Here is a 19,357-nt window from a genome sequence, read left to right as displayed (position 1 = left end):
GTAACTTTCACTTGTAATGGGGTATTTTTACTTTGTTGTATTAATACCTTAACTTAAATAAATTATCTGGGTATTTCTTCCACCGCTGGTCGTTTGTGTGTATGTTTGTGACAATGCCCTTACATACAGAAGGAATTTCCTTTTCCAGTCCAGCATTATTTATATTGATGTTATTTACCGATATAACATATTGGTAAAAATTAGCACCATTCATCTATGTTTTATATTCTCATTATTCTCGTCCAGGAATGCTGCATCTTCTATTACATTTAATATCCTCGTGGACAAAATGTTTTCAGTTTTTATTTGGCCATTTTTCCCCTTCATTCCACACAGACATGCACCTCGTAAATAGTTTTCTATTACTTCTGTTATTTCTGCATGGTTGTGCAATTCTTTAAAGTCATAGAGAGTGAGGTGTCATTTTTTTTAAAACTTTATAAATCATTTATTGAAATATAGATCATCTGAATGTACATGATGTAAAATATTGAAACATAGTATTAAATCACCATATTGGGTGTGATTACCTATAATTACAGATACTGTACCGTCAACAACAACAACAACAACAACAACAACACATAACTCACCTGTGGCACAGACATTCACATCCACACTGCTTTAAACATCTAAAGCCAAAGCAAGACTTTTCTTTCTTTCTTTTTTCTTTTAGCTCAGCGGCTAACTCTTCTGCAACATCCAAAACAAAATGGAAAAAAAAGGAAAGTGCAACAACTGATTGCAGATTATAATCACAGTCAACAGAGAGAGGCAGAGGCAGTGGCACAGCTGGTACAGTAGCAGGAAGATACGGAGGATTACAAAGAGTTTACACATAACTGATGTATAACATCAGACCAACATGAATCTCTAGTCCATCTAGTGTCTTAGTATAACTAGAACCTGCTAATAGACTTCAGGACAGTAGATAAAGTATGAGACTGGAGGACACAACCTGCTATTGGATATACTTGTCATACCGCCATGACATGATGAACTGGGTTTCTCTCTCATCCCTTTTATTTTACGTTTCCTGTATTTGTCAAATTGATTAATACTGTCCATGTCATACCTTATAAACATGACAAAATATTAATATTTCTCATGAAACTTCCTAATTCACAAATATCGTCAAAGCTATATGCTGTCCACTATGATGGCAGATGTTTTCATTATCATTAGCTGTATGTCTTTTGTTGTAATGGATTCATGGAAGCATTGGCTTCACTGGGGCGAACGGGGGGTTCAGAAGCTTGATATGTGCTTCCATAAAATACTGTTATCCCCCAAAACTCTCTCTTATAAAACAACTCTGGAGCTATTTACAATACAATCACGCTTCTTTTCTTTCAAAGCCCATTTGACAAATATGACTGAAGTCTTTATCGGGGACGACATTTGAGAACATTAAACTGTATTCGGGCAAAAGGTGAGACACCGCAAAGATGCATGCGACTGAAAAGCTTTCTTCTCATAACCATTCAAACAGCTATGGTCAATATCTACTTGGTATTCACAAATACATACATGTTTACATACATGATGAAGTAAAAAAATAAATTTGAAGTACTGCACGTATTTAGCCATTGAAAACATCATTATATGGTCATATACAAAAAAAACAAAAATGCACATAGTCCAGATTTTGTGCTTTTAAATCCGAGTACTACTGATTGTGCCAGCATCAGGTGCTTCTCTTGCAGCAGGTGAGTGTGAAGTGAGTTTACCTGCCAATGCTGTTGCTAGTATTGGACTCATCTAGTTTAGTGCATCTGTAGTGGTTAAATATGTATCATGTGAATGATATCCTGTGGTGTTCATTTAGAGTTGCTGACCAACACTGTTGAATTTGTCCCTTCTTGCTTATATTGCTGTTAAAAGAATGCCCGATAGAATAAAGCTCTGCAAATTAAAACAACAATCTTTTTTTAATTTGTTTTATCTCAATAGGTCCGACACACAGGCTCGGTGGTCCTATACGTCCTTCATGCCACGTTTTCGTCAATGCTCACTCACTCCTCCAGCCCAACAGGGGGCAGTGTCCAGGGAGAAGTGAGGGGCGTACCATACTGTCACCACAGACTCATCCAGACAGTGAAGTGGTTTTGTTCTGTCCTCTGAACGGGTGGTCAAGGAGGAGGAATGGAGGGGCTTGAGGGTAGGCAGCAGAGTCTTTGGTTGATTTACAAGTCTTTCTCTAGTTTCCTGTGTCCTTACACCCCCTTTTCCTCGGTGCTTCAGCTCTGCGGGCTGCGCAGGTGTCACAGGAAGCTGTCCTCCACCAGGTCACTACAGTCCAGACACATCTCATCCAGCAGCGTGATGTCCTCCAGAGTCTCGCCCTCGCGCTTAGCAAAAGTGGAGCTGCTGGAGCCCGTCTCGATAGCGCTCTCCTCGGACGTCTGAGAGCTGCAGGGGACATGAATAACACAGGTTAGCGCCATCTGTGGTGCAACATAGACAATGTAGAGCAGCAGAGGTAAATGTTTGGCTCCATTTACCCGTGTCTGTTCCTCTTTCCGTATTCATCGTCAGATATAGGGTCCAGGTCGGGGAGGGGAATGATGTAGCCGCTGTCTGAGCTCAGCCGCTGCTCATCGAAGCCACTTTCTCTGTCCTTCAGCTTGCCTTGGTTCTTGTAGCTGATGCCGATGTAGGCGTCGTCGTTTTCCATGCACACCCGAGTCACAGCGGGGTGGTCACTCTTCAGGAACTCATGGTTCACCCGCTCATAATGCTGCACAAGACAGACGGATACGTTATAATGAAATGCTGTTAGATAGTGGAAACACGTCTAGATTGGTGTTCATCTTTGCTGCACAGAAGTAATGAGGATAGGATGTGTAATTCTATGTTAGCACAGAGTGAATAAAGCGCTACAAAGCCAGAGGAGAACTGTGGTGTGATCACTAGTTGTGTTGCCAGCTGGATGGTGCGATCCAAACTGAAAATCACACGAGTCTGAGGTGCTAAAACAAGAGTCGGTTCCTCTTCTGCCCCCAGCCATTAAAACTCTTGAGAAGGAGGTAGAGGTAAAGCTGTTTTGATGTGCCATGTGTGGTGTGGAGTTTAATGGGGTAATTAAGGTTGGGTGGTGGAGGCGAGAACTGAGACTGCGTCATTACCCAGACTGAGGCCAGCCACTCTGACATCCAGCTGCTGCATTTGCACTCTAATCACTTGTAGGTTTCTGTTTTACAGAAACACACAGAGTCCGCAGAAACACTCCTAATGCACTCTCAGAGGAAGTGGACGGGGTTTTAAATGAACAGCCTGCTACTTTAAGAGTGCATTTAAATTATTTTCAACCTGTACTTTTTGCCAAGCAAAGTACAGGTTGAAGCATGAGAGAGGACATTTGATGACATCTAAAAAAAAAAAGCCAGAAAATGCAAAAAGAAAGAGAGGAACAGAATGTGCAGGTCAAACCATGGGGTCAAGAATGAGAGGGGGTAAATAAGAAAGCAGGTGTTAAGAATCCAAAGAGGTCTGTGGATGTGAGAGGTCACAAGGAGGCTCACCCTTTTGTAGTTGGAGGGCAGCAAAGAAGCCACAGTATCACTCAGACCCAGGAAAGAGGGCCTCTTTTCTGGCTCGCTGTTCCAGCACTTCATCATCATCTCATACCTGAAACAGCAAAAACAGACGACGTTACCATGGAGAACTGTACGACCTGCCCTGTGCCTTGCAATTTTGCTGTGACTCATGTCAGCTGCTGTACATCACAGCTCAGAAACAAACTGTTCTGAGAGTTTACAGCCCAACGCATTCCTCATCTGACAGGATGTTAGGGAAGCTTCATGTCATGCACAGCAACAGTAATCATGTGAGGGATCACGTACACGTCAGGAGGCGCGTGCTCTGGTTTGGCCATCCTGTATCCACTCTTGATCTTGTTGTAGAAGCTTGAATCAACAACCATCCCTGGGTATGGGGTGCCACCTTCAGACCGAAACAGATTCTCATGAGTTTATTAACCAGCTCCAGTCTCAAGTATTTATTTTATCTAACAGATGTGTGCAGGGGCTCACCTAAGGAGAATATCTCCCAGAGCAGGATGCCGTAGGACCACACATCGCTGAGAGTGGTGTACATGTTGTCAAAAATACTCTCTGGTGCCATCCACTTCACCGGCAGAAAAGTCTGTGTGATGGCGGAGGGGAAATGTTCATGATCACACAAACGCAAAACCATTATGGAAACAAATAATAAAGCTATGTTTTAGGCATAAAGTCATGTATGGACGTAGACTTACACTCCCTTTGGAGACATAGTTGTTATCATGCATGATGTCTCGGGCCAGTCCGAAGTCACAGATCTTCACTATCTTGCCCTGAGAGAGGAGGACATTCCTGGCAGCGAGGTCCCGATGCACACACTGCAAAAGGAGAGAGTGAGCAAAGGTGATTAGCAGCTTGTTGCATCATACACGATTGTTTTCAGTTCTCAGTTCCATCCATCCATTCCCAAACCAACATATTTCACTCCCACAGCGAGTCACTGCGTCTATTTCTGAATGTATTTCATTTCAGCCGAGTTCATTTTTAATGCAGCTTCATATTGCTTTATAAAGCAAGGTCTTTGTGTAAACATGCCAGTTGGAGGGATGGCTGTGACCACTGGATATTTAGGGATAATAACTATGAAGCTGAATGAATAGCCTCTGGCTGCAGCGTGTCCCTGCCTGGTAATTCTAGCCCTGGCCGTGCTGCAACTATATTCAGCCCCTGGCCTGTCTCCTCAGTGGGCTCAGCAGCCTTCACAGGACTGCTTATCACACAACTGCTGATTTCCTCATCCCCCCCACTTGGCTAGCACAGCTGTCATCGTATAGAACAAAATTCACAACCAGCGGGAGGCAGGGGAATGTGGAGCTGCAGGACCAATGTGGTATGCAAACCCCAGCAGTACAAATACGTCTGTGGAAAAAAGATAGGATTTTCATTCACTCTGCGCACAAAACTTACATTTTTGGAAGCTAGAAACTCCATTCCTTTGGCCACCTGGTAGGTAAAACTGAGAAGATCGGTGGTGGAGAGGCCCTCGTTCATGTCGTCTGACAGCAGGTCGTCCATCTCGCCCTCTGGTTTAGGAAACACATGCAGAAAACACCATGAGGCGGTCCCAGAGTATACGTTGTATGTATTGCAAATATAGTACTGGCTGCTCAAACCTGGCTTTTACTAATGGCAGGGAGAAACCGGGCATTATTATGCGTGTGCTACAATTATCCTCTCCATGTAATTACAGGGCTGTGCCAGTCCTAAATTCTGACAAGGGTGGACCCCTCAACCAACACTGACTCAAACAGAGCACTAAAGCCAAGCAAGCACAAACCAATAACTCAGAGGAGAGAGTGAAAAGGAGGACACAGAGAAGAGGAAGAAGCTGTATGTGCGTACCACTTGATCCTTTCTGAGAGGGTGGGTGGTCGTAGTTAGACCCCTGGATGTCCGAGTACTTAGAGGCGTTGCTCATCTCCAGCATGGGCACATACTGAGTGTTGTCAGCCTGCTTCATATCCATGTAGTCTCCTTTGCTCTCGAAAGACAGGATCACATAACTGTGTACAAAGACAAGAGGGACACAAAGAAGGGATGCTGTTAATGACGAGGACACGTTGAGCCATGTAAAGACATACGGGGACGATACATTATGGTATACAACTTATTCAGTCCCCTATTGTGTGTCCTTAAATCCTCTCCCTCTCTCTCTGGCCGGGGCTAGAGCAAGATGTGGTTGAGCCAAACCAGGATTAAATCATGTTATGGTCAATTCGAGGTGTGGTCACTGTGAGTCATCCATCAACACAGATGAGCCTCGGAGGGAGAGGGAGGGCTGCTGTTTCACCATGAACGTCTGGGCTGGACAGAATTAACAGGTACCTCCAATGCAATGAAATTAGGTGGAAAGCTGAGACCACTTCAGACTGCGATTTGATTAGGTAAAGACGCCAGACAATCTCCTCAACCATGGAGAAAATGGCGATAGAGTTACCGATAAGGGGTAGGGGAGAATGTGAGTGTGTGTGAGACAACTGTGCAAATTGCTGGCTGTAATATTTGGGAGTGGCAAAGGGAAAGTAAATTGAGGTTTCCATGTAAATGCACGTATGAAAGCTCAGATACACATATGCGGTATACCTCCTGCTGCTCTCATCGACGGGGTTGATCCCAAAGATATCCAGCTCTTTTTTGTTTTTCTCTGGGCTCAGGCTGAGGAAGTTCTCCCTATTCTTGTGCAGGTAGTTGACCAGGTCCCCGTAGAAGCAGTACTCCGTGATAATGTAGATAGGGCCTGGGAACAACACAGCAGATAAAGTCGTGCATCGGCGTCAGTCTGCAGGCTAATCTTATCAGAGGCTCGTAAAGGCTAAAAGCGCAGTCAAGAGGGTAAGCCGGCACTTTCCCATAAAAAGCTATTAAAGTACCACACCTACCAGGAGCTGAGACAGAGCTGTTAATCTTTTTTATCTGTATGTGTACAAATGCCAAATTTGAATGGGCGTGTGTATTTGCCTGCATGTTTTTGGCAGCATGAACGTGCTGTGTTATTGTGTGTGTCTTTTTAACAATAAACGGTTAAGTATTTGCCTTTGAATGATTTTTTTCTTTATATCTCCAGTTTGTGTGTATATTATTCACCTGACTTGGTGCACGCTCCCAGGAGGTTAACAATGTTGATATGCGGTCCAAGATGAGTCATGATCTTCAGTTCCGACATCAGGGCCTGTTTCTCACTGGAGCGTGCCGTGGCTGAAAGAAGGTACAGCAACCGTGACTATCATCAAACTGTCAAACAAGCCAACCACGCATTCAGCCAAGACCTCTTTCTTCTGAATTCTATGATTAGTCATTTTATTTAGTGGTAAAACAGTATCTTTATTATGTTGTAGATTCTTTAATATCTTCCTTTCCATCACTTTTCCCACCTCTCTGCCATCGCCCCCACGAGTACGAAGTTCTGCACCAGTTGAATGAAAACAGCTGTCAGGTGAGGTGTTGCTTCACTTAGATCTTTCGGTTTCTTCAGTAACATGTTAGTGTTAAATGGTTTAGCATGCCAAATATGGTGTGCCATTGATTCTGTTTATCATTGCAGTGTTTTATAGGCTTATTAATTTACAGTGGGAATATTCAAAGCCCCTAAACACTGCTCGTCTATCCCCCGTTTGGCAATTTGGCACCATTAAAAGTATGCCCAATTAGCTATTAACAAATCCTGTTTGCAATGTACTCAAGGATATACAGACAACTGTCACTGGGTTACTTTGATACTGAAGAAAACTTAAAAATGTGATGATTCTCAGACAAGTTCTGGATGTTTATTTGTTGAGATAAACAGATGTGTATCGTGTCTGTGTGGTCAGATTAGACTGTGTTATGACTCTGAGAATGTGTGTGATTTGATTTAGTGCAGCACTTGGGAACTAACTTGAATTGCCTCCATGTCACTGTCTGTCTGTCACAGCCTCTGCTGCTGCTGCTACTGCTGACCGTGTTGATAAATGGGCCCAATCAGCAGAATAAACTAACTTCCTACAACAGTTGCCCTCACCTGACCAGTACCTATAACTATATTCTGGTATACAGAAACATATCAGATGACTGGTAGCAACTTGGCTTAAATGTCTTGTAATTGTAATCCAATTGTAGTTTGTTAAACTCACGTTTCAGCATCTTCACTGCCACCTTCATGACAGGTTGGGAGCGGCTGAGTCCATAGGCGGTGCCCTCTACCACCTTCCCAAAGGCTCCAGAGCCCAGGATACGACCTGAGGAAAACGCAACAGAGGATCAATTATCAACAAAGAAAAACAAAAGAACCTGCACAAACAGAGGCATACAAACACATCCATGCACTTTGGATGCCTCTGCTTTCTCATCTGTGACTCAATGGCTGACTCAATGGCTGATTGTCCCCTTGATCACTGAGTCAAACCAAACCCCAGCCAGCAAACCCCTACTGCCCAAACCAGATTAGCTTATAAACAGCCTCAGTTCAAAGACAGACTGAGACATCCTGACCGGAAACATCCCTGCAGGGAGGCTGCAGAGCCCCTGGCACAAGGCTGCAGCTTTAGCACATTGAAAATGACAGTCAGCTCACCGAGCACAAGTCTGTCACGGGGGAACTCCCATCTGGAGTCGTAGGGAAGCTGCATGGGATCCACATAGATGTACTCATGGCCGTCTGGGCTCACAGACTCTATGACCCTCCAGCGGATCTCATACCGTGGTTTCTGAAAGACAAAACACAGAGAACTAATTGATTAACCTTTGTCAAGTCAAGGCTGGGGATTGGTGTACTTGCTATTGGGTCTCTTGGATCTGGCTTTTTGGGGACAGGTTTACCATACACGCAAAGTGCACCCACACATTCATTTAATTTATTAGCTAAGTAGACTTTTGCTTTGGTTAGGAGCATTGTTATTTGGATACCCAAAAATAATTTGGCACAGTGCACAACTGAAATTCAAAATACATAAACCACTAATATCATTAATCTTAATACTGCAGCCTTAATCCGAAAGCATGAATCAGAAACATTTCAGCTTTATTTTGCAAGGCTGATTTGCTCCAAAAACGTTTTCCAGACTCTTAAACAAGTGAGAAAGCAGAATAGACGAGAGAGTGAATATGTGAGAATGAATGCAGAATGATGGCAGCAATACCTGTTTCCAGATAACAACCAAGACAATGAGTGAGATGATGACAATGACGAGGAGCACCAGCACAGCAGCACCTACAGTCAGCTCTGGGTGAGGGCCTGTTCAGGAGGAGAGCCAGCGGTCACACACATGTTAGATGGAGAGCACACTGATCACATGTGTCAACATGTGTCTGTTACAATGACAAAAGAAATGCTTGCAATGAAATACGTTCTACGTGTTGTATAAGAAATGTCTGTCAGGTTTAAGAGACAATTAAATTCGCAGGGTGTCCAGATTGCTAGGACCAAAAGGTATGCTGGGAAGATAACATGGAATGGGGGATGGGGGAGCAGTCCAGACACTGGCTGAGGGGGAGTGGGTATAGGGGTAGGGGGTGAGGTTGGGGCTGTAAAGCTCATCTGGAAGGACCAAATGGCCTAACGATCTCTTGCTTCCCTGAATTAGCAGTCAGAATAAGAGCCCCTTCCTCACAGCTAAAGCACAGCCCCCTATCAGCTGTCTCACCACAAACTCATCATCTGACAGCTGCTGCAACACTGACAGCACTTTCTCAGCCCTGAACACGCTCACTTACAAAGCCTGTCACACTCTGAGTGTCAGACATAGAAGGAGCTTCAGAGGAAACAAGGTGGAAACAACAACATCACATGTCAATTTAAATATTGGGTAACGTTTCTTCAGAGGAAACAAACACGGATGAAATGTGTGTGTGTGTGTGTGTGTGTGTGTGTGTGTGTGTGTGTGTGTGTGTGTGTGTGTGTGTGCTTACCATTGGACACCAGCTTGACCTCCCTGCTGACAGCGGCCATTTCGTTCCTGGCCAGACAGCGCACCGCCAGTGTGTTTTCCAGATGGCCAAACAAGACTTGGCTCTCCAGGTTATTGTCCTCGTCAAAGTGTGCGTCCATTGTGATCTCCGTGGAGTTGGCGGGGAGGGGCACCCAGGAAGACGAGTCATTGGCGCAACTGAATGGGAACAAAGGAAGAAGAGATATACAATCAATCAAAGTGTGTAGTGACTGCATGTATGTAGATTAAGAAGTCCGGTAGGATTCCTGTTGGCTGTTGAGCAGATGAATGTTGTACTAAAGAGGACTGAACTTACTGTTTGATGTTCTTGCAGATGAACCACTCCACCACAGGAGTGGGCTGCCCTCTAGTAATGCACACCACAGACTGGCCTGTGACTGAGCCATGGTGAATGTCCATCAGGTCCACAATGACTGCAGGCACTGTAACATAGTCCGACAGAGCAAAGTGCGTGTAAATATGTGAGAAAAAGACAACTGCAACGGGGGCTGACAGGCTGTGAGACCAGTATCCAATGAAATAAAGGTAATGAAGGGTTTGGGGCATTCCTCTCTCTGACCTTTGACCTCCAGGATCAATCCGACATTGCGACTATGGTCTCCGTTCTCCACTCGCATGGTGTAGTTCCCGCTGTCCTCCTCCTTGGCCCGGATCAGGGTAAGAACACTCATGTAGCTACACAGTGCAACAAAACAAGAAACACACGGTCATAGAAGTTCACAATGGCACTAAACCCTAATGACAGGCCCGCGTAATGTGTAGGAATGTTAGCTTTGAGCTTGTCATTAGCTCTGCTGTCATTAGTTGACCTTGTATGGGAGTCTCACCTGGTCTCGCTGAGCTGCCGGAGGCTGGTGGAGATCTCCGCTGTCACATCGCTGAGTGGGATGCCGTCTTTGAGCCAAGTGACGTGAGCACTGGGGAAGGAGCTGATTTCGGCCCTGAACTCCCGGACCTCATCCAGCTCTGCTGATTCATATTCACCAAACTCCGGCCGGATGGACAAAAACTCACTCGCTGTTAGAAAAGAAGAGAGTCCGACAGACAATCAGCAGTCATTCATCACCACAGGAAAGATAAAGGATTTATGAAATGATGCCACATGATATTTACTGCAAGTAAACAAAACACAACTTTCATACCAAAAACTCGAATGGCTAGCTGCTTTGTCTGGCTCTCATTACTAATAATATCAGTGATGGAGCAAGAGTAGATTCCGCTGTCCTTGGTTGAGGCCTGCGGGATCGTCAGGGTGTACAGGATCTCCTGATCCCTCTTGTTCTCATGCACTGTTTTGATAGCACGGTTAGCCTGTCAAACGAGAAGGAAAATTGGGTACTTTAAGTTTCAGACCACCATGCAATAAGAGGTCGACACCAAAACATACAGTCAGTTTGAATCGTTTTTTTATTTGTGCTGCGCAGGATTACTTGTGCACTCACCAGTTTGCCAGGGTATTTCCAGTGGTCTTCCAGAATCTCAGATCCGCGAGCCAGACAGGTGACCGTGATGGGGTCTCCCACCAGCAGAGCAGTCCGTTTGGCTGTCAGCTCAACATGCAGTGCAGCGCCACCTGAGACGCAAGATCCACCAAATAAAACATGGAGCTGACAGATCAGCTTTGAAAGCTAAAATGTCTCTTTGTAAATGACACTATACACACTACTAACACAGATTTACACGTTCACAAGCACGTGAACACACACCTGTCCAGCCGTGGACGATGTATTCCCCGCTGTAGTGTTCCTCTCCGTTTATGAGCGCCTTACAGACGTAGGTTCCAGCAGTGAATACTCCCAAAGCGCCCCTCTTGCTGTCATAAAAACTAGGCACAGGCTGCTGGGTGTCGACGTTAATCAGGGTCACGTTGGCACTAGGATCAGACACCCGACACTGGATCTCCATCTCCTCGTGGTCGGACAGGACATGGTTGCCAAAAGGCACCGGTGATGGCACAAAGGGAACATCGCGATCTGAGTTGGAGTAAAATAAGTTTCTCAGACCAGATAACAAAGTCAAATAATAAAAACACACAAGCTGAAAGCTGCTATGTTCCCCATACCTGGTACATAGATGTAGATGCTGCTGCCCTCTGTATCCTCAGTGGTGTTTCTACTGTAGAAGCATGTGTAGTAGCCGGTGTGCGTTGCAGTGGCACTGTCCACAGTGATGGTGGTGACAAACAGGCCGCTGTTGTCCTCCTGTGTTTTCTCGGGCACATCGAACGGTGTCTCCCAGGCTAGTTTGGCCTCTCCCCGACAGGTCAAGGTGAAAGGAGTGTGGAGGGGCACCACCAACTCCTCTACCTGTGGCAGCAGCACAGGGGCCGAGGATGGTGGGAACATCACTGCGGTGGGGGCTGAAAGAAAGACATGTACAGCGCTCAGTCACAGACCACAAATCCTCCATCTATCTATCCATCGATCCATCCGCAGCATCCATCTTACCTTTCACTTTGAGGGTAAAGGAAAACTGAGCAGTGCGAGAGCCACTGAGGGCTGTGATGGTATAATTCCCGTTGTCTTTCACCAGAGGCTGCCGTAATGTCAGAATGCTTTGATACCTGTGAGAAGAAAATTAGCAAACACTTCATTTAAAGGAATAGCTGACACGTTGGGAAACACACTCATCTGCTTTCTTTCCGAGAGTTAGATGACAGGATCAATGCCACTTTCACGCCTGTATGGTACATTTGTCCATTAGCCAGCAGGATTGTCTTAGTTTAGCATAAAGACTGGAAACAGAGGGAAACAGCGAGCCTGGCTCGGTCCGAAGGTAACAAAATACACCTACCTGCACCTCTTAAGTTCACTGATGTCATTTATTTGGTTGGAAAGTTTAAAAATGACTATTGCTGTCAGGACTGAAACTGGAAAGCCTTATCTATTAATCTATTGACAAATCACAACTGTTATCCTCACCGATTCCCTTCAAGGTGGCTAGTTTTGGTGAGGACGTAGTAGTTCTCTGGTATGGCTTTGCCGTCTTTCAGCCACATCACTTTGGGGATCGGGTAGGCATCAATGAGGATGGTGAACTGTGTCTCCTCCAAAAGGCTGACAAACTCCGTAGCAAGGATCCCGCTGTGGTCCAGTGCCACAAAGGAATCATCTTCTGAGGTGAGAAAACAGAGAGAAAGAAAAGAATAAGCAGGTGATTGTGGATGAAAATGGATAAAGAAATTGATACAGTGAGTAAAAACTGAGGGACGGTGGAGGAAGCAGACGAGGATTGAGATGAAGGCAGAGTGACAGCGAGGGTTGAGGTGAAACGGAGGCCTGACACACATCTGCTGAAGCCATCCCATAAAACACAGAAGCTGATGTTGAAAGCAGAGGTGAAGCTTTACAGTCGCATGGTAGAAAATGACTTCCACACACCACTGAAAGCACCTTGTGCACATATGTGAAACCAAGGCGATTTTACCCGAATGATGAAGAGAATATTACATTTGGATTAAATGGGTGTAAGTCAGTGGTGTGAGCGCTTATTCACATTATTACAGTTCTGCTGAGAACTCATTAAAATGGTGTCCAGAAGACGTTTCTGAGCAGACAAAGACTTACCGAAGACGGTGACAGCCACGCTGCGGACTCTGACCTCTCCGCTGATTTGGTGGGTGATGGAGCACTCGTAGGTGCCGCTGTCCTGAGAGGTGGCTTGTGGGATACTGAGGGTGTAGACGATCCGGTCAGGAAGAGTCTGTTTCATCTGAACTGCCTCCACAGCCTATAAGAGCAGAAGGACAATATGGGTTTGAGATCCTACTCACCGGAATAAAAAAATAAATTGGTAACAAGATATTTGAATTTCTTAACTCTCAGTGTTTTCCCGTTTTTACAGGCACAATGTCTAAAAATCTGTGTGTCGTGCTGCTGAAGGCTAATGGTTAAAACACTTGCTAGGCCACAGGAGATAAATCAGAATCACAGAGCCTTTTAAAAGCCTGTAATTGCAACTGAGACCAAAACCAGGAGTCAAGACTCCAGCGTTCCTACCCTAACCACCTCTGGAAAAGGGCTTAGAGGAACCCCATGCAGGAAAACAGACAGCGTGCTGTATAGATTAAGAATCTGAATATAAATACAAACAAGCATAAATTGCACATGAGACTCTTCTGCTAACACTTCAAAAGCATTAAATGTTTATTTGGCTGTCATGTGCAGACAGCATCTGTCCTACACCTCTCAAGGTCACTGGGGTCACAGGATTTACTATCCTTTTTTATCTTCTTCTTTTGATCTGCCTGCTCCCCTCAAGCCGTTTGTCCTGAACTTTAACTTTTCCCTGTGTCTTTTTCATGGGGTTTAACTGCAGCAGGAGCTGTTTGGCTGACGTCCTCATAATGAAGACACAACATTCAGACGCTGCTTTCCTAACACATACTTTGTAACCACTAAAGGCCGTCCTCAGAGCTATATTCCACTTGCTGCTGCTAGGTTTAGGTCCAAAACCATTACTCGCTAATTTAAGGCTCAGTGCTGCTGGGTAGGAAATGACCTGGAAATATGACAAGGGGTTGAAGGAAATAAAGATTATGGATGAAGCCATAGAGGAGACTAAATTGAAATTTTAAAAAAACACAGAAAGAAAAAAATCTTGCCTGTTTTTTAGGATGGAGCCACTGCTGCTGAAAGCCCGGTCCAGCGGACGAGATGCATGTGATGTAAAAAGGCTGCCCCGCTCTCACCGTCTCCTCACTGGCTTTTACTTCCACGTCAAAGTCCTCCATCTCCACAGGGGCTAGAGGGACCACCAGAGAGCAGATATCAGCACCGTCATCTCGCAGGTACCAAGATAGTGACAACTTAACTGCCATGAGCTCATTTATCACCGAGTGATGCCTCAGTAGTCGTGACTCACACACACATATAGAGTGAAAACAGGCGTGTTAAGTCATCTCCCCCTGTGATAATAACATCATGTCATGGCTCTTATGCAGTGAGATCACCCTGCACAGACTTGGGGAGTGTTTCCAGCTGTGCCGTTTTTTTTAATCCTTATCCTGTCACTTTAGCGCTTTTTGAAAAGACATACAAACTGACTTGGCTCTTACTCGTCCTAAGTTGTTCATTTCATTGAGAGAATACATATTAATCACACGAGGTGAAGATCCAGACAGATTCAGTGATCTTTTCATTCAACACACCAACAGAATTTCAGGAAATACAACGCCAAATCTATGAAACGTCCCTTTTTGGTGTATATGTGCATATTGGTCTTGACTTACCCTCATTCTCCACAGTATAAATGGCGCTTCTGAACGTCTGGCCGTTCACGAAGGTTTCACACTGGTACCGGCCAGGCGAGAGGCTTCCAAAGAAACCCATCTTGTTGTCATAGTAGGCAGGCATCTCCTCTCCGCTGGAGACACTCCTCAGGGTGACGTGAAAGTAGGGGTCCGACACGCGGCAGGAGATGGGGACTCCAGTCGTGTCCATGGGGACCACCAAGTTGTCAGGCATCTCGGGGACAAATGGAGCCTGGGGGTCTGGGTGCGCAGGGAAAGGAACGAGGTCACAATGGGATGGATTTTGGTTTTGACTGAAAAGCATCATTGTGATCCATTGTACTTAACTGTACAACTACACACTTTAATTTTTACTTTACATTCCTTTAAAGCGAGACTACATGAATTAAACTTTTGAAAGATGAAATAACACAAGCTAACTTTAGATAATGCTACTGTGTGACTGATATTATTGTGATTCTCTAATCTGCTACTTTTACAGTGTTTTAGCACTTATTATTATACTATAATGGCTACTTGTGGCCACAAGACAAAGTTACAGGGTCTTCACGCACACAGTACATCCCTGACTGTTGGCACCATGCTGAAAAGCCATAATCACCTGAGACGAACACATATATTCCCGCCTCATTATCTTCTTCCGGTTCAGCCTCCAGGTCACCCTCCTGGCTTTCGTAGGTACACATGTAGTACCCGGTGTTTTCTACAGTCGCGTTATAAATGAAGAGGGTCGCCGTGTAGTACCCCGGGTAGACGAAGGTGTTTTTCGGCAGGGGTTCAGCCCAAACGACGTTTCTTTTGCCGGTGCAGCTTATGTTGAACACGGAATTGGGCTGCAGGATGAACTCTTCTTCGTTGGACACAATGGTGGGTGGCGACAGTCCGCAGGTAACTGGAAGGTCGTTTTGAAAACGTTAGAGGAGCTATCGAAAAATGAGAAAAAATTCAAAGTGTACGCATATGACTGTCCACTTACCTGACACAAGCACCGCCAAGATACCCCCAAAGACGACATACGCCCTCGCCCCACCCATGACTGTGGATGTTCTGGCCTGTGGACGCAGAAAGGCGAGTTGTTTAGTCAACAAGTGAAGCAAACAAATGGATTGTTCGGCCCTTCCTGATAATACAACTGTCTCTGCATTTTATCCAATTTGATAACATAACTATTTGATCCATAAATCAATTGCGTATTGACTTGTTAATGTCGTGTGGCGCGCAGCCTCTGTGCAGTCGCACTGACTTCTGTAACATGCTCCTGCAAAGATTCACAGAGGAAACACTTGTGGTCTCTCCCACATCGCCTCAGTACTGAAAAGGTAACAGTCTGAATTTATCGCAGGATTACGTGAATTCTTTCTCGTAAAATGAGGGTCACGATAACAAGACTGTTAATCCCAATGCGTTAAAAGAATCCACAAGATGGAGAGGACGGACTCTGCGCTCCAGGTGCACATGAAGGCTGTCGGTAGAGGGCGACACAGTCCACCTTTTGAGGGCACTGAGACCTCCTTGCAGCTCATCTCCAGTTTGCCCACTCGCCTTTTTTTTTTTTTTTTTAAAAAGAGAAAAGTTTTTCCTTTCGTCTGATTGAAGAAAATGTCCGCTTTTCATTGCTTTGACTAAAAACTTGAATTTCTAAGCTTATAAAAACTTCGAAATTGCATGTTTCTCGTCAACCAATTCAACCATGTTTTAAACGAAATGTCTAAAGGACGCCTAATGAAGACATTCTCAAGTTTAGTCCAGACTCCTCACAGCTCATCACACACATCCTGTCAGGTTTAGTTTAGTCACGGAGCTCTCCAGCGAACACCCCTCTGGTCTGTCTCTCTATCTGTTGCTGGATCAGGGTTTTCATCAGGGGCCACACAGTTTGAGAGGCGTTTCTAAACATTTCGAGAGCTCTTCTTTCTAAAGTCATATCTAATTGAGGGGAAATGTAACTGTAAATTATGTTAATTTCATTTGTAGCTCTTTTTTTCTGTCTCGCTGTGGATCCTACATGGACAGTGTCCCCAAACAATAAAAACGTTTGGCCCTCGCGTAGCTTCCTGTGGCTCTCCGCGCTGGCTCATCCGAAACGGGCTAAATGATCCGTGGGCGACCTGGGTTTGTTTAACTCTATAATTAGTGGGCCAGCTCCGCACAAAAGTCTATACTCGCGTGGGAATCAGCTGACAAAATGCCTAATCCGTTTTGACGTGTTTGTGCGCACGCCTCAGACAATTTCAATAAGGGATTATTATTTTTTGTTTTGCCTTGGTTTGGCGAGGATCCTCCAGCCACTGCGCGTAAATCGGACTAAATCCTGGAGTGGCAGTCAGGCTGCTCGCATGTCCTGCTCTCTTCTTTTATTCCTCCCAGCGACTCAACAAATGTGGCAGACACCAAACTCTGCTGCTGGATACATTTGAGCTGCTGATACAGCTGATAAGGCTTGTCTCAACTTTCTGCCCTCCGCGAGTTGTGGAAAAAAAGGTTGTTTTCCAAAAGAGAATCTGTCTAAAGACAACTGAGCAATGAGCCTTGGTGCACTTAGAAAAACAAACATGTTGAATATTTTTCTGTCTGAATATTTGACCGCAAAGTATTCCTGTGCAGAATCCCTTGGTGACACAGCAGAGTAGGTGGTTAATGAAGAATGCGTTGTGGCTCCAAAACACACTCAGTTCTTCTTTTCTTGAGTCCGTTCAGCTCTGAAGCCTCAGACGGGCTCACTCCAGTTCCTCCTGTGCCGATTTGATTTCTTTCCATTTTAATTCCTCACATTCCACCACCAGACGAGAAAAACAATGTGATGTACAATTTCCAATGTGTTTCCCATTAAACGCCAGGCAGCATCGCACAACGGTGCCCCCAGTCTTCGAGGTGACACCTCCAGCTGTGAGGCCGAAGCCGAGCGCTCCTATCCAGCAGAGTCAGCGACATCTCCCTGCCCGGCGTCCAGGGGTGAGACCATATGGTGCACGGGGAGCACAAATCTAATCTCAAGAAAAAAAAGTAACGCATTGCCTAATGCAGAAGTTGCATACAACTCGCAGCGAGGAGAGCGTTTTATTCAATAAAACTTTTCAAGTAAACTTTCCCAGAGCATACCATAATCTAATAAATGGATAAATTAATTAAGTCTGCAATTAAACTCCTATCAGACCTGTAGAATATGATTCTAGCTTAGATTCTCCGTTTTGTTCGATTAAAAAACACCCTGAACTTTTTGGAAAGAGTAAAAAACGTGTTTCAATCATCTGTTGGCTTCCTACAACCCTCCAGTTACCTTTTAGTAATCCCCTCTTTATATTCCTTTCGTGTAAGTATATCCACAGTGAATTGGTCGCAGTGAGGGTCCTTTGCCGCGGCTGTAATCCTCAGAGATCCTGCGCTGTGAGAGCATATGTGCGACCCTCCGTCCGCATCCGCGACCGTCCTCACAACTGCGCTCCGGCTAAGCGACCTGTAACTGATTCAATGTTACAGTCCACCCTCCTCCTCCTCCTCCTTCCCCCTCCGAAAAATCATCTGGCTCAAAGTAAATAACTCTCAGGAAATGACCCCCCCCCCCCCCCCCGTCTCTCTCTCTCGAGCGCTGGACCCCTTTTCAAAGTAAGAGTCTGTTTTTAGGGGGGAATGCAGACGAATATCCCCGCCGAAATGAGGGGGAGGAATTGCACTTTCACGGGGTTTTATTTGGTTACGAGAACTTTCGGAAGGCAGAAGTAGGTCCGATGACTGTCTTCGCTCACATGTTCTTGTTTTGTTGGTGTCATTGCAAACAGTTCAGCCTGCCAGCCGTTTTCTCCACACTGCAGTGCATATATTTGCACTTCTTACTGTGGTTTTGCGTGATGCATGGCAGCTCAGTGAATATGGACACTGTTCATGTGCGCCAATCAGAAACTGGGAACAGTGGAGCGCGCAACTCATAGAGGGCGCTCCAACACCACCAGAGCACAAGCCACAGCCCCCCCCCCCCCCCCCCCTCTCTCTCACTCACACACACACACACACACGCGCGCACTTATCCCTTAAATTTCATGAAAAGAAATGACACCATCAGGTCAGTTCTTCTTTTCGGCACCGCAGAAAACTAAAGGTGCTCCTGTTTACTGGCGCACATGCGTCAGCTGTTTACCGAGTCCTTTATTATTGTTTTTTACCCAGCTCTCTTACCCCGGGGCTCTCCTGACGGGCAACAGAAGAATAATGGGCCACTATGAATCACCTATCTCTGGGCACAGAAGAGGGGCATCAGACCGGTGTCTCTGCAGGGAGCACAGCCCCGGGGCCGATGATCAACTCCCCCACCTTCCCCCCACCAGCTCCGTGCAGCCGCTTGGTGCAATCACTTCCACATGTTGCCGAAAAGAACAGTGTCCTTGTTCTCCAAACAAAGGATCTCAACTTCGGAAGACTTACCTCAAACCGGCTTGAAATTCTCACTTCTGAGGGATTTTCTTCAACACTTATCGCTGGAAAAAAAACCTCACTTACATAGCACGTTGCATTCAGCTGAATTAGATTCTAGAGGCGTTTTAAAGCCAACATTTGCTGGAAAATACTTTTTTTTTTTTGTTTTGAATAAATTCAACATGATAAAAGGTAAACATCTGCCTTCACTA

General features: G+C 45.3%; 1 protein-coding gene across 1 annotated transcript; it reads right to left on the bottom strand.

Annotated features, from left to right (window-relative positions):
- Positions 1-290: 290 nt before the first annotated feature.
- On the bottom strand, positions 291-18,152 carry pdgfra (platelet-derived growth factor receptor, alpha polypeptide). The gene is made up of 29 exons (XM_070909550.1): positions 18,016-18,152; positions 15,715-15,790; positions 15,340-15,630; positions 14,677-14,978; positions 14,091-14,219; positions 13,054-13,216; positions 12,409-12,598; positions 11,935-12,050; positions 11,550-11,834; positions 11,194-11,460; positions 10,930-11,060; positions 10,630-10,798; positions 10,315-10,504; positions 10,047-10,162; positions 9,783-9,909; positions 9,447-9,643; positions 8,678-8,772; positions 8,113-8,245; positions 7,673-7,777; positions 6,648-6,758; positions 6,147-6,300; positions 5,409-5,566; positions 4,971-5,086; positions 4,259-4,381; positions 4,035-4,146; positions 3,846-3,945; positions 3,525-3,630; positions 2,505-2,740; positions 291-2,412 (listed from the first exon to the last, which is right to left on the bottom strand). Exons 2-29 carry the CDS (start codon positions 15,770-15,772, stop codon positions 2,265-2,267), a joined length of 4,428 nt encoding a protein of 1,475 aa, XP_070765651.1. The 5' UTR covers positions 15,773-15,790; positions 18,016-18,152; the 3' UTR covers positions 291-2,264.
- Between the last annotated feature and the right edge of the window lie 1,205 nt (positions 18,153-19,357).

The sequence above is a fragment of the Enoplosus armatus genome, chromosome 7, assembly GCF_043641665.1.
Source record: "Enoplosus armatus isolate fEnoArm2 chromosome 7, fEnoArm2.hap1, whole genome shotgun sequence".
NCBI classification, from domain to species: Eukaryota; Metazoa; Chordata; class Actinopteri; order Centrarchiformes; family Enoplosidae; genus Enoplosus; species Enoplosus armatus.
This window is presented reverse-complemented; position numbering and strand designations above follow the sequence as displayed.